This window comes from Camelus dromedarius, unplaced genomic scaffold (assembly GCF_036321535.1).
Source record: "Camelus dromedarius isolate mCamDro1 unplaced genomic scaffold, mCamDro1.pat HAP1_SCAFFOLD_185, whole genome shotgun sequence".
Taxonomy (NCBI): Eukaryota; Metazoa; Chordata; class Mammalia; order Artiodactyla; family Camelidae; genus Camelus; species Camelus dromedarius.
The window spans coordinates 3,699,288-3,712,224 of record NW_026989816.1 but is presented as its reverse complement, the minus strand read 5'-3'; the positions used below and the strand labels follow the sequence as shown (position 1 = coordinate 3,712,224).

The 12,937-nt window shown below is 48.9% G+C and overlaps 2 protein-coding genes across 33 annotated transcripts in view; one reads left to right on the top strand and one right to left on the bottom strand.

Annotated features, from left to right (window-relative positions):
* LOC135320846 (uncharacterized) overlaps positions 1 to 4,003 on the bottom strand; it is a 59,583-nt gene extending 55,580 nt beyond the window's left edge. For 16 of the 27 annotated variants that reach the window (XM_064483925.1, XM_064483926.1, XM_064483927.1 and 13 more), the window contains exons 1-2: positions 3,822 to 4,003; positions 1,264 to 2,395 (exon numbers count right to left, since the gene is read on the bottom strand). In XM_064483925.1, the coding sequence (XP_064339995.1) occupies positions 1,264 to 1,305 (42 nt within the window). In that variant the 5' untranslated portion in view covers positions 1,306 to 2,395; positions 3,822 to 4,003. Of the gene's footprint in view, positions 1 to 1,263; positions 2,396 to 3,721 lie in introns of all 27 variants that reach the window. The other 11 variants (XM_064483906.1, XM_064483911.1, XM_064483912.1 and 8 more) reach the window with 11 other exon arrangements.
* A 151-nt stretch (positions 4,004 to 4,154) lies between these two features.
* Positions 4,155 to 11,684, top strand: LOC135320836 (GDP-fucose protein O-fucosyltransferase 2-like). 6 transcript variants are annotated; one of them, XM_064483891.1, is made up of 5 exons: positions 4,180 to 4,398; positions 5,784 to 6,020; positions 8,156 to 8,257; positions 9,150 to 9,279; positions 10,877 to 11,684. In XM_064483891.1, the coding sequence occupies exons 1-3, from the start codon at positions 4,200 to 4,202 to the stop codon at positions 8,161 to 8,163; spliced, it is 444 nt and encodes a 147-aa protein (XP_064339961.1). In that variant the 5' UTR covers positions 4,180 to 4,199; the 3' UTR covers positions 8,164 to 8,257; positions 9,150 to 9,279; positions 10,877 to 11,684. The 6 variants fall into 6 exon arrangements, with proteins under 6 accessions (XP_064339959.1, XP_064339957.1, XP_064339956.1 ...); XM_064483890.1 differs by having other exon boundaries at positions 8,156 to 8,322; XM_064483887.1 differs by lacking the exon at positions 8,156 to 8,257 and having other exon boundaries at positions 4,176 to 4,398; positions 9,222 to 9,279.
* The last annotated feature ends 1,253 nt before the right edge of the window (positions 11,685 to 12,937 follow it).

Genomic DNA, 12,937 nt, shown 5'->3' with positions numbered 1-12,937 from the left:
TGCCACAGAAATGCCTAATAGGTAGAGGAGTCTGGGGTTTTTTTTCTTTCTTTTTAACATTAAAAAATATAATTTAAATGTATTAATTTTATTATGTGAATGGATTTGGAATTTTATTTCATGCCAAGGTATATGTTATAATAGCCAAATGGAAAATATATCAGAAAAGGGGAGAAATGAGGGCTTTCACATAAACTGACTGTCCATAACGTAGGTAAAATTTCAATGAAACAGTCTTCAGTGCAAAAACCTCATCTTGGTGTTACATAAAATTAAATGAAAAAGGACTATGTTGATGTATCATTATTTCATGTTACATAGTAGCCCCAAACAAACACACTGTTTAACTATGAGGCTTGTAGAAATACTATTCACTTTATTGACATAAATACAGAAATGCAGAAAGGTTCTAAGGTAGAATAAGCATCTTAGTGGAAATAATAGAGATCTGAGCATTTCACATGATATGTATGGACTGATTCAAAATTTGGAAAAGTAATTTACACAGTAGAACATATGTATGAATGTGAAAGCAAGATGAATGAAAGAAAAAGAATATGAGTATCAGGGAGAGAGTTCCAAATGGAAAAGGCCAATCAGGGAGTTTTGGACAAATCGAGAAATTGATGGCATGTCAATTTCCAAGTCTGGTTGCTTCCACCAAAAGTATAGCAGTGAGATAGAGGAGAGACCCAGGACCCAACTCCGAGGCACATTCGCAGTAAATATTTGGAAAAAAGAGGAGACGTTGGCAAAAGACCAGCCAGTGGATCGAAAGCAGAGCGATGGGCTGGAGGCCAAGTGAAGCAGGAACACGGGGGAGGAGAAATGGAAGAGCTGGGTCAAATGCTGCCAAAGGGCCACGCATGATGAAGACTAAAAACTGACCACTATATTTAGCAACGTGGGGTCACTGATGGCCTTGACAGAGCAGTTTCCATAGAGCGAGGGATCAGGGGGAAAGCCAGAGTGGGTGCCAAAGGGAATGGCTCAAGAGAATATGCAGACAGTGAGTTTAAACGACTCATTAAAGATTTGCTGCAAAGACATGGGGTGGCAATTGGTGGGGGCCAATTAGAGTCAAGGAGTGCTGTTTGTTTCTTTTAAGAGGATGGACTTTTATATACTGATAGGAGCCAACTAGCAGGAGAACAAAATAGATGAGGTAGTGACAGAGAGGATGGATGTGGGAGTGACAGCCCGGAGAAGATTGTATGGATGGGCCCCCTGGTGACTTTTGGATGATCTGGCTTTCGATGTCACCTGTAATAAGAGGTGGGGCAGCGAGAGTGAGGTCACAGACATCAGAAGGCGAGCGGATGTGCTGGGAGTTGCTGGTGAAAGTTCTCTTCTGTTGGCTTCAGTTTGCTTGGTCAAAGTAGAAAAGTAAACTTACCAGCTGAGGGACGAGAAGGAAGAGTTACTGGAGTCATGAGCAGAAGATACAAAAGAGCCTTCAGGGACAATGGGACAGTGAAAAGAGCAGAGGGAGACGGGGGGAGTGTGCTCCCAGAAAGTTACGTTTTATCTTTGAGGTCCCCAAGTGTTGGATGTGTGATTGCCCTTCCTGCTGTCTACGAAATAAAAATTGAGTATGGTTCAGGGAAAATGCTATTTCATTCTAAGAGGCTGCCTGTTTCTCAGGAACGGTCATCTTAAACTGCAAACACTACAAAAATGTTGAAAAGAAGAACTTGTGTACCCAATGACCCACTATTTTCTATAAATTTGGTTGCTATTTAGTTCCCCTATCAATACCACAGAACCGATACTGCCTAGGATGGAGATACATCGATGCTTAAATGGAAATGAAATCTGTATCTTTTTCCTAAACTCCATGGCTTCCTTAACATCCCATTCCCCTTGGAATTTAGGGGTGTCCGGTATAAGAAATAAGAAACAGTTTGAGAAAATCCCGGCTCAGAATTACACAGCACAACCTCAGCTCAGAAGTATACAGCCATAAAAATGTTTAGAAGCAAAACTCCATAACTACTCTTAAAGAATTTTGCAAACCTGGGCCTGCCCAGATGTTTCCAAACTGGAAAGGTACTCCAATCAGTTGACCGGTACGGGAACCAGAGGCTGGTCAGCCTTTTCTGTAAAAGCCAGAGAGTAAATATTTTCAGTTTTGCAGATCATTTTGTTGTAACCATGCAGGTCTGCAATAAGAAAGCGAAGAGCACTGGGAGACACGAAACAAATGGGCATGCCCACACCCTCCCTTCCACTCAGGGCAGCTTCTCTGTGGTGGGGAGCTTTGCCACAATGACTTGTTTCTTTGTTTCCATTGGTTTCTTTGTTTCCACCTTACTGCTCAAACTCAGAACTTCAAGTGAGCCTGGTCCTTCAGCATCCATGCAGAAAGAAGGCTGAGCGGGGGTGGGGATCCCACCTGACAGAGAAGAGAGATGGCTTGTCACCATGACATGAGACAATCACACCTTCCGGGGTGAAAGGGAACAAAGATAAGGGAGGGGCACAGCAGTGGGACCCCTGGGTCACCTGCCAGGCTTGCTCTCCCTCCACGGCCACCCTGGGGGCCTGGGTGGTGTTGGAACTCAGCTACAGTGATTAGGCTGAGGGGACTCAGGATAAAGGAACCTCCGTCTCCACACCGGGTTCCAAACGCAGCCTCTCTAAGTCTACCCTCTGAATTTCTGGAACTCAGCTGGAAGAATACATGATCAGGCCAGACCCAGAGCCCAAGCCAAACACGACAAGGGTCACGTGGGGTTGTAACCCGGTGCTCAGCGGTCGGGGTCTCCTTGCAAATCTGCAGAAATCCCTGTTCTGCCTCATTCCTGGGAGAAACCCCACATCTCTTCCTGCTCTGTCTGTTCTTCTCTTGAGGCTATTGTCCTGGAGGGATGCAGAGTCCTTGAACCTGGCCCTCCAAACGTACATAAGCAGCCTGTTCAATAAAACAAATTATGCACTTTTTCACATTTGCCAGTTTTTTGATTCCAGAAAGGCTAGGGGACTCTTTCTCACTGTCTCCTGTGCCCCCACCACTTGGTGGCCCTCTCCTCATGGAAACACGATTTCCCACAACTGCACCCTGCCTCCCAGCTTGTCAGAGGGGAGTGACCCACAAAGACACAGGTGTTTGTGAGGATCCTGTCCCCCAGCAGAAAGCCTACTCCTGGAGCCACGGACAGGGATCTGGCCTCCTGAGCCGCTCAGCTCTATTTGAAAGCCTAAACTGGGGACCCCGAACATTGCTGACTGACTTTCTGAGTCACCTGGGCTGGAAGGGCCTGATTTTTCTTTCCAAGAATGGATGTAGCACAGCCTCCATTTTCAGGGCTGACATTCATGACGTATCTAGTTCCCCCAAATGCACCCCAGGAAGGAAAGGCCCTTCCATCCCACTGGTTAGAAACCCAGCCCAGGGGAGTTCCGAAGCACTGCATTGCTGTCAGGTCCAGCATCCCTGCAGAGTGGCCCCTGCCCCTGAATGAGCCCCTTCCCTGGGCTTTCCCTGCCTCGACATGACCACACCCCAGGTGGTGCTGGGGAAGGCAGGGAGTGCAGTGAGGGGAGGGGGGAAGCAGAGCCCCTTGCTCTGGAGTGAGGAGACCACAGAGAAAGGCACACACCACCCCGACCCTATACCCCAAACTCTTAGCCCCGCCAACACAGGGGCCGCTCTGCGCCCTCTCACCGTGGCTCTCCTGTGAGACTGCACCCAACCCGACATCTGGTACCCAAGCCCTACCTCCCCTCTTATGACAGATCCCGTCTTCTTGGAAACTGCCTAGCAGCGCGTATTCAAGGCCGGCAGCGGGCCTGGCGGATCTGCACTTCAGGTGCCCTACCTGGCCAGCCGTGCGTGCCTGGGCTCAGTCCTCTATCTTGCCCACCGGTAGCCTGGGTCCACGTCCGGTGCAAGCGGAGGCCACGGAGCCCAGGCTGATCCCCACACACGGACAGGTGAGGGTGCCCCCGCCCCGCTGCCCCGCTGCCCCGCCCACTGGTGGCAGCAACGCCCCAGCCTCCGGCCGGCGCTACCTGCAGGTCAGGACTTCCGGGCGGCCCTGCCCTCCCCGGCCCCGCCCAGCTGTCCCATAAGCCTCCCCCCACCCCCGTCCTGGCTGCGCCCTGGCTCCCATTGGCTCCGCAAGTTCTGCCCTCGCACAACTAGACTCGGGAGGACGCACGACGCAAGCGCTAGGGGAGGGCCCCGCGGAGTTGCCATGGTTACAGGCGCCACGCTCTGCGCGGGCCGGCGTGCGCTTCTGGGGCGGGTAGCGGGCTCCGGAAGTGTGCAGCTGCCCGGGACCATGGCGGTGCTTGCTGCTGGGGATGGCGGCTTGCTCGGCCGGGCGACTAGTTCTGGCCTGGTCAGTCGGCGGCCGACATCCTGTCTGGGGCGGCGTCCCACAGACGGTAAACGTACGTCCGCGCCGTCGGCGGGGCCGGCGGACATGAACCGGGGTGGGATCGGGGTTGGGGCGGTGGCCGGGGAGGGCTGTGGTGCCGGGGAGCGTGTTGGGGCGGGGCGGGGCAGGGCTTGGGCACAGCCTCAAGCTTTCCTCCCCCTCAGGCAATGGGGCTGGGGCCGCGAGTCTGGGTCGCCCTTGGTGGCCGCGGCCTCCCAGAACCCCCCGGGAAGGGCAGGCGGAGGACCCATCTTAGATGAAGCGGGGCCTTACCCGGGTTTTGAAGAGCCCCAGAATCAGATGTTGGAATGGGGTGGCTTATCAGCCTTGTTTATCTGCAGGGAAATTTCAGTTCCATCCAGATGTTGGTTCCTTCAGTCAACCTCAGGAAAAAGACACAAGGGTCAGTGCCGATAAGCAGTTATCTAGGGCTTGACTCAAAATAAACTATGCGGGGTGTAGGGATGGTAGATGGGACCCTCCCTCTTGAAGTTAGCAGTCTTCTGGGATTAGAGGCCCCAGTTGAGGATTACATCCTCATCTGCAGTAATGGAGCTTGTGAGAAACACACAGAGAAGGGAGGGGTGTTTTGGCGGTAACTCATTACAGAATCCAGGACCCTTGCCTGGCTCTTGTGTAGAAGAGTCTCGCCTTGGATAGGGCAACAGTTATCAAAGTGTATCCAAGGCCCCTGAGGTGCAAGACCATTTTCATAGAAACGCCGGGATGTCACCTGCCTTTTGCACACTCTTGCTCTCCCGAGTTCCTGCGGGGTTTTCCAGGGAAAACCTGGCCTGCGATATCACAAAACAGGGAATGCAGAGGCAGATAGGAGAATTCAGCTCTCACCAGTCCAAAAGAGATTTGCAGAAATTAAAATCACTGCTATTCTTCTCACTAATGATTTTTCTTTTGAAAAATAGAAATATATTTTGTTTAAGAGTATTAATGGTAACATACAGTAGATTGTTAATATTTTTAAGTGAATTCATACACTTTCTCTAACTTCTTATTTAACTTCTAACACAGGAAATAGTGATAGATTAAACTCACATAAATAGCAGCCTTTTGGAGTTCTCAGTAATTGTTAAGAGTGTATAGGGTTCTGTAGAACAAGAAGTTTGAGAGCCCCTGGAGAACGGGTGCTCAGATGCTAGTCGGGTGCTTAGTGGTGTTAGACGGATGCCAAGATGTCTTCCGCAACTGCTCCCGGACTTGAAGTAATTGGCCACATGGAGATGGGTGGGCAGTGCCTCCACTTTACAAACCAGAAGCTGCTGAATGTGTCTGGAGTCTAGGCCATGGGCTGTGCAGGGATTCCCGTTGTATCTGTTCTATCTAAGCCGGGATTCCTGTGCAGAGGCCTGGCCCTGAAGACCCGCTCTCCTTTGCTCCCAGCCAGGTACCTTCTGTGTGACTTCAACCCTCCAGAGGGCTTCAACCTCCTTAGGAACGTCTGCATCCACATTGCCTTCCTCCTGAAGACCCTGCTGAAGATGGAGGAGCCGGTACTGGTGCTATTCCCTTGGGGCCACCTCTACCACTGGCAGAGCCCCGATCCCTGGTCCGACTCCTTTGACCTCCCAAGTCTCAACAGAAACATCCCTGACATTGAGTACGAGCAGTTCGTTGCAGGTGAGGTGGTGGTCATTTAACTGGGGCCAGGTGGTCTTTGTTCTGGTTCCGATCTGAACATCGGGCCATCTTACTTTGGGCTTGTCGGTCTGCTTAGGGGCCCTGCTCATGTTTCCTACACTGCAGGTGAATTTGGTTTTTCCATAGTTTTTTCGGGAAGTCAATTTGAAGTGTATGAGCTCTATGTCCCCTCCCCTCTGAAAACCCTGGCCTCCTGGTGAGATGCAGCGGTGACAAGGAGGCCACTGCCACAGAGGCCCTTGTCCCAGAAAGAGTCGCTCGCTGTGCAGTCAGGGCTGTTCTTACCTGTAGGAAAACACGATGTGTGTGTAGCATGGGCCACGTGCTGGAGAAGATATGTAACTGCCCATCCAGTATAATTTGGTCCTGCTCAAGCTACCCATTTTAAATTTTGTAAGAGGGAAGAGTTCAAGATTTTCTTTGAATAAAGGTATTTAGAGCTTATCAATTTTTTTTAAATTGAAATGTGTTTGATTTACAATGTTTTGTTAGTTTCAGTTATACAGCTGTTTTGTTAGTTTCAGGTATGCAGCATAGTGATTCAGTTGTACATATACATAGTCTATTCTTTTTCAGGTTCTTTTCCATTATAGGTTGCAAGATACTGAATATTCTTCCCTGTGTTCTACAGTGAATCCTTGTCGTTTGTCTGTTTTACATATAGTAATTTGTATCTGTTAATCCCAAACTCCTAAGTTTGTTTTATAAGTCTGTGAGTCTGTTTTTTGTTTTATAGATAAGTCCATTTGTATCATTATTTTAAAAATTCCACATATAAATGATATCATATGATACTTGTCTTTGTCTAACTTATTTCACTTAGTGAGATAATCTCCAGTTCCATCCATGTTGCTGTAAATGGCCTTATTTCCTTCTTTGTTATGACTGAGTAATATTCTGTTATATCTAAATACCGCATCTTTATCCAGTCATCTGTCAGTGAATGTTTAGGTTGCTTCTATGTCTTGGCCATTGTAAACAGTGCTCCTGTGAAAATTGGGGTGCAGATATCTTTTGGAATGAAGGTTCCCTCTGGTTATATGCCCAGGAGTGGGATTGCTGGATTAGGTGATAAGCCTTTTTTTTTTTTTTTTTTTTTTGTCTTTTGAGGAATCTCCATACTGTTTTCCACAGTGGCTGCAACAAACTACATTCCCACCAACAATGTAGGAGGGTTTCCTTTCCTCCACAGCCTCTCCGGCATTTATGGTTTGTGGACTTTTGAATGATGGCCATTCTGACTGGTGTGAGATGATAACATTGTAGTTTTGAGTTGCATTTCTCTGATAATTGAACGATATTAAGCATTTTTTATATGCCTATTGGCCATCTGTGTGTCTTCATTGGAGAATTGCTTGTTTAGTTGTTCTGCCCATTTTTGGATTTGGTTGTTTATTTTTTTCTTATTAAGTTGTATGGACTATTTATATAGTCTAGAAATTAAGCCATGGTCAGTCTCATCTTTTGCAAATATTTTCTCCCATTCCATAGGTTGTCTTTTAGTTTTACTTATGGTTTCTATTGCTGTGCAAAAGTTTATAAGTTTAATTAGGTCTCATTTATTTATTTTGGCTTTTATTTCTGTTGCTTGGGTTACTTAGATTGCCCTACGAAAACATTGCTGAGATGTATGTCAAATAATGTTTTGCCTATGTTTTCTTGTGAGAAGTTTATAGTGTCGTGTGTAATATTTAAGTCTTTAAGCCATTTTGAGTTTGTTTCTTTTTGGTTTTTTTGCGACTCTAATGTATGCTTTTGATTTGTGGTTACCTTATTCTTCAAATATATCAGCCCATTACTATATCTATTTCCTTTAGACTGATAATCACGTAGGCTCCAACACATCCTAAGAATAACGAAGAAAAAAAAGAAAGAAAAAAATCTACATTTTCTTGCTCCCCTCTCCCATTCCCAACTCTTTTTATTTTGATGTCCTTTTTCATTTTTACATCTTTATGTTTATTCTCTTGCAACTCGTTATTGCATTTCCAACTATGGTTTTCCTGTTTCTATAGCATCCTGCTTCCTTTCTGTTTAGAATAGAACTTTTTAATGTCTCTGTTAGGTTCAATATTGCTGAGTTATCTCACCTCCCCCTCCCACCTTCCCCCCAGGCCTCTGAATCCTCAGTCCAGGGAAGCTAAACCATTCTAGCCTTCATCGGTTCTGGGAAAGCAATCTTCAGAGTGGGAAAAGACATTGAAAAATAATATTCTGTGAGTTGCATTCTACCCTTGCCCAGAGATGAGAAACATCTGAAGGTGGAGGAAAACAGTTGGAGGTGGGGAACACAAAGTCTTTTCTCCTTTTGCTACTGAAGAAATGATTGCTTTTGTAATTAGTGATGATGCCCTTTAAATTGGTGAGATCGAGATTCCACAGCTTCAGCGCCTGTGAATAACCAGCTGGGAGAAAGCTCTCTAGGGCCCCTGCAGTGGGAAAGGCAGCCCCTCTGAGTACCTGTTGTTCTGTATTCTTCCTGCCTCCACACGGGTTCCCTAGGCACCGTGCAGGACGATGCAGTTACCCAAGGTGGAGGACGGGGAGACCCCTGCTGTGTGGCGAGCCACAGAAGCCCACACTTGAAGGACAAAATGTAGAGTAGTGGGGCGGTCATAGGAACAGGGGATGGTTGAGACCCAGGATGGTGTCCTGGAGTCCAGCAGCCAAGGCTGGTGGGGCAGATGGGGCCCTGGGGCATGGGCAGTCCTTGAGGGATCTGAAGCAAAGATAGGAACCAAGAGACTGGATTCGTGTGGGGGTACGGCACCCCTTGGAGGCTGCGGGGCAGCTCAGTGGGCCCAGGGGGAGCAGGCACTTCCCCAAAGCTGGGTTGACAGGTCACAACCAACTCACTGGGGACCGAGAGGCACTGAGTCATTTTTAACTTTTTGTCCCTCTTCCTGGAAAAGAAACTGCTGCCTGTTAAATAGCCTGTGTCGTTAGTGAGAATTAAAGACATGAAGCAAGATTGCCTCAAAAGTCATCCATTGTGTAGTTGTTAATAAGGGTCAAATGAAAACTTGAATAGATGAAATGAAGCATTCATCAGAGGATTTGAAACTCCTTTAAAATAAAAATTCTTGCTGCCTTTGTTCTTCATTTCAGGGTTCACTTGGTGATAATAATCATAACCAAAGCAACAGCAAACCCTTACAGAACTCTGTCCTGCTGTTCCAGGAACGCTGTGTTCATGACAACCCAATGAGTTGGCACCACTATGCGTTCCACTTTAAAGGTAAGGACATTCATTAGTCACACGGCTAATAAATGGCAGAGCTGGGACTTGAACCCGAGCTCTCTGGACCCAGAGACCCCTCTCAGCCCCTTCACTGCAGCTCATCACTTGGCATGCCCGACACAGGCCAGCATTTACGAGCAGCGTGACCTTGGCCAAGGCTGCTTCACTGCTTGGTCTCTGATTCCTCATCTGTAGAATGGGGGTGTGGGCAGTGAACTCTGTGAGCTCAGTGGTCACTTCCTCCAGCTCTGCAATTCTACTGCTTTGAGTTAGTATAGTAAGTATCCGAGCCCCTACATGGCCCACACATGGGCTGGCGCTTTGCTAGGCCCTGGGTTACGGAGCAAAGTAAGATCCGCCTGCTCCTCCGAGGAGCCTGTGTCCCTCCACGGCAAACAGCTGCGAGGCCCAGGCTCCCTCGCTGGCGGTCGGGGGCTGGGCAGGAAAGTCTGATAAGAGAAGATGGAGGCAGAGCCCCTCCGGGAACAGTGGTGGCCACACAGCTCTCAGGAGCGAGAGCCTCTGTCCAGGCTGCTGAGAGGGGGATCCTCATGAGGCCAGTAGTCCCCCCAACCTAAGCCCTCAGGACAAAGATCCAGCCATCCCTGCAGTGTCACCATAGAGCCAGTCCATCCTCATCACTGTGCCTCTGTGCTCCTTTGTCCTGGGGCCTCTCTTCCCCCTACACCCAGAAGACTCTTCTCCCTCTCTTCTCTGAGTGCCCCCTCACTTCACCCGTGGTCCCTGCTTCCTGGGCCACCATCACTGGAGTTGACGCTTTGCACCTTAACAACCCCCGTTTGATCAGGAGCCTGGGTTGGCCTCCTTGTGCTCACTTTCCACCTTCAGATGATTGCTCCTCCCCTCGTGGGAGCACATGGAAAACCCAGATCCTTTCCTAGCAGTGCCTGCCACCCTGGCCTCCCTGCTCATCTGCCTCAGTCAGGAGCACCTGGACCACCAGCTCTGTATTGCCTCGCCTCCTACCATCAAGACGTCAAAGTTCATTCTCCTTCCACCACCCAGTATGGTCATTGTAGGGTCTTCTTCTCTGTCAGCCTGAGCCAGCCACCCCCCATTCACCCTACCCCCGGGCTCATACCCGGGCGTGTCTCCACCCAAGGTCCAGCCTCTCTCCTTTAAGTGCCCACCTCTAGCCGTCCAGCTTCTTCTCCACCAGCCTCCCTGGCCCTCCTTCACCCTCACTGGGGCATCATGCGCTGACTCCTCTGCTTTCCTGCCTGTCCACGTTCCTCTTACTTCCACTTCCCCACCTTCCAGCTCTGCATCCACAGTCAGCACTCTCTTTATGACAGACAAAACCCCCTTGAGCCTTGACCTTTTCAGTTCCTCACCAGGCCGACTTCCATCTCGGTTCACCCAGCTCTACTTGTTCTGAGCCTGCAGGCAGCAGGCTCTCCCAGCACAGATTTCCAAGACTACAAATCAATGCCCACCATGTTGCCGCTGCCAGGCAATCCTCCAGGATTTCTCTAGTGAGCACATTTCCCCACTTATCACTCAGTGGTGTCAACATTCTCTGCTCTCTGCACACCTCTAACCTTCCCTCTGTCTCTTCCCTGACTCCCAGCAGATGGCCTTGCCTCCTGCTTCAGAGAGAATGACATGTCACTGGAAAGGAACTCGCTCACCTGCAGCAAACCTGCTCACCTCACCTTTTATCTGTCCCTCTCCCACCTGGACTCTAGCTGTAGTTGTTCTTAATTCAGTGAGTTTAGTTGACATATATATACACAGTTAAAAGCATAGCACACTATCGGCTACCTTCTAGGGGTTACTTTTTCAATTTAACATGGAGTGTGTGATTCATCCACTTCATTGCATGTACCTGCAGTTCATTTGTTTTAACTGATCTTAAATGTTGTGTGTGTGAAAGTAACACAAGGCAAGGGTAAGCCAGGATTCAGGATGCTGGTTACTTCCTGTGAGAAAAGGCCAAGAGCAGGATAGGGAAAGAGGACACAGTATGTCACTGTCAATATTCCTGTTATGATGCTGGGTGATAGGTTCATAACTGTGTCTTATAATATTAATTTTAATACATAAATACCTCTGACAGGCACCTAAGATGAGAATGTGTCATGAACCAAGACATACAATGGGTAATATTACATAATTATTGTTATGTAATCTTGTTATATTATATATTAATCATAATCTTACATTATTTGTTATGGGTTATATATTATATAGATGCATGAATTATATATTATGTGTATAAACACCTACATATGTATTATATACTATCTGCTAAAAAATAAACAGAAGATAATATGCTAGTATATCTTCTATTATGTATTATTTAATAAATAATAACATACTCTATCCTGTTATATGACATGGAACATAATCTTTAATAAAATAAGAAATCTGTCAATATATATCGGTAATTAATAAAATTAAAAAAAACAGCCCGCAGCTTTTAACGCCGACACCGCTCCAGCTGTCACTGTGATTTCTCTTCCCTTTCATGGCCGAGGCCCTCACAGTGCTGTCCGTTCCCCCTTTCATCTCCTTATCCTGAACCTTCCTCCTCCTCCCATCCCATGCTGCCTTCTGCCCCGTGGCCCCTCTAGTCACCAGCGGCCTCTGGGGCACTGACCTGCGGGCACGGTCTCAGGCCCCAGCTCACCTGCCTGTCCGCCGCCTCTGCCACCGCTGGTGGGGGCGGGGCGGGGGTCAGAGTGCACCCCTTGTCCTGGAAGAGAACACAGCACAGACTGTGACCAGCAGCAGGTGTGGCCCAGAACTGCAGGACTTGGGGGAGAGCCAGACTGTCTGCATCCAGACCTGGGGCACTTGGAGTGTGAAGAAGCCCCGTCCTCACTGCCCCTGAAGTGAGGAAAACACCCTCAGGTGAGTTAAAGTGCTTATGACCTAGGTCTGTTGGCTGGAAAGGACAAACGGGCCCCTAAGGGGAGGGTAGTTGATGTTCCAGGCCCCACCAAAGCCCTAAGGGCTGGCGGGGAACCAGGCTGGACGCTCCACTGGACCCAGTGCCCCCTCGGGGGTGGGGCCTTCGGGAACAAGCAGAAAGCCCTCTGTCTCTGGGGGGGAACGGGGCAGTGTGGGAGCATCCCTGCAGCGAGTCAAGTGAAGTCAGGGCCTGTGGGATCCATTTGTATGGCCACATCGAGCCTCAGCAGAAGCCACAGCAGGAGTGGATTCCTGTCTCTCCAGCTGTCATCCTCGTGTCTGAGTGCCAGGCTTCAGACCTGATCCCCTGGGGCGCTAGGACAGTTATAGACAGAGGCGGCTCGGGGAGGCCTCAAGAGGGTGGTACTGGCCTTCCTGCCAACACGATTACATGAAGATCAAACAGTCCATCGATGGGAAGAAAATAAGAACCATGGTCACCTCTGGACCCCAAGCTTAGACGTGGTGCATGGGGGACATCTATCGACAATTCAGCGAGGTTCTGGCCAGAGCTAGAGGCCAGGGCAGCAAGCCGGGAGTGACACTGGGGAGCATCATTGTGCAGAGGCTGGACTGGGTGTCTGCAGGCTCCTCCCAGGAGAAGCCTCAGAGTTTGGGAGGTGGCTAACATGGTTCCTTCATGTCACCAGCAAGTGGTGCCACCTGTGGAAAATCAGCTGTGATCCTGAGATGGGTCAGCCCTGGGTGATGTGATAAA

What these genes read in the sequence shown, in the direction of transcription:
- LOC135320836 (XM_064483886.1), top strand. Translation starts at nt 4,200, where the DNA reads ATGGTTACAGGCGCCACGCTCTGCGCGGGCCGGCGTGCGCTTCTGGGG. An exon ending in GCGTCCCACAGACGGTAAAC is followed by an intron (nt 4,399 to 5,783) that starts GTACGTCCGCGC and finishes CTTTGCTCCCAG; the next exon opens with CCAGGTACCTTCTGTGTGAC.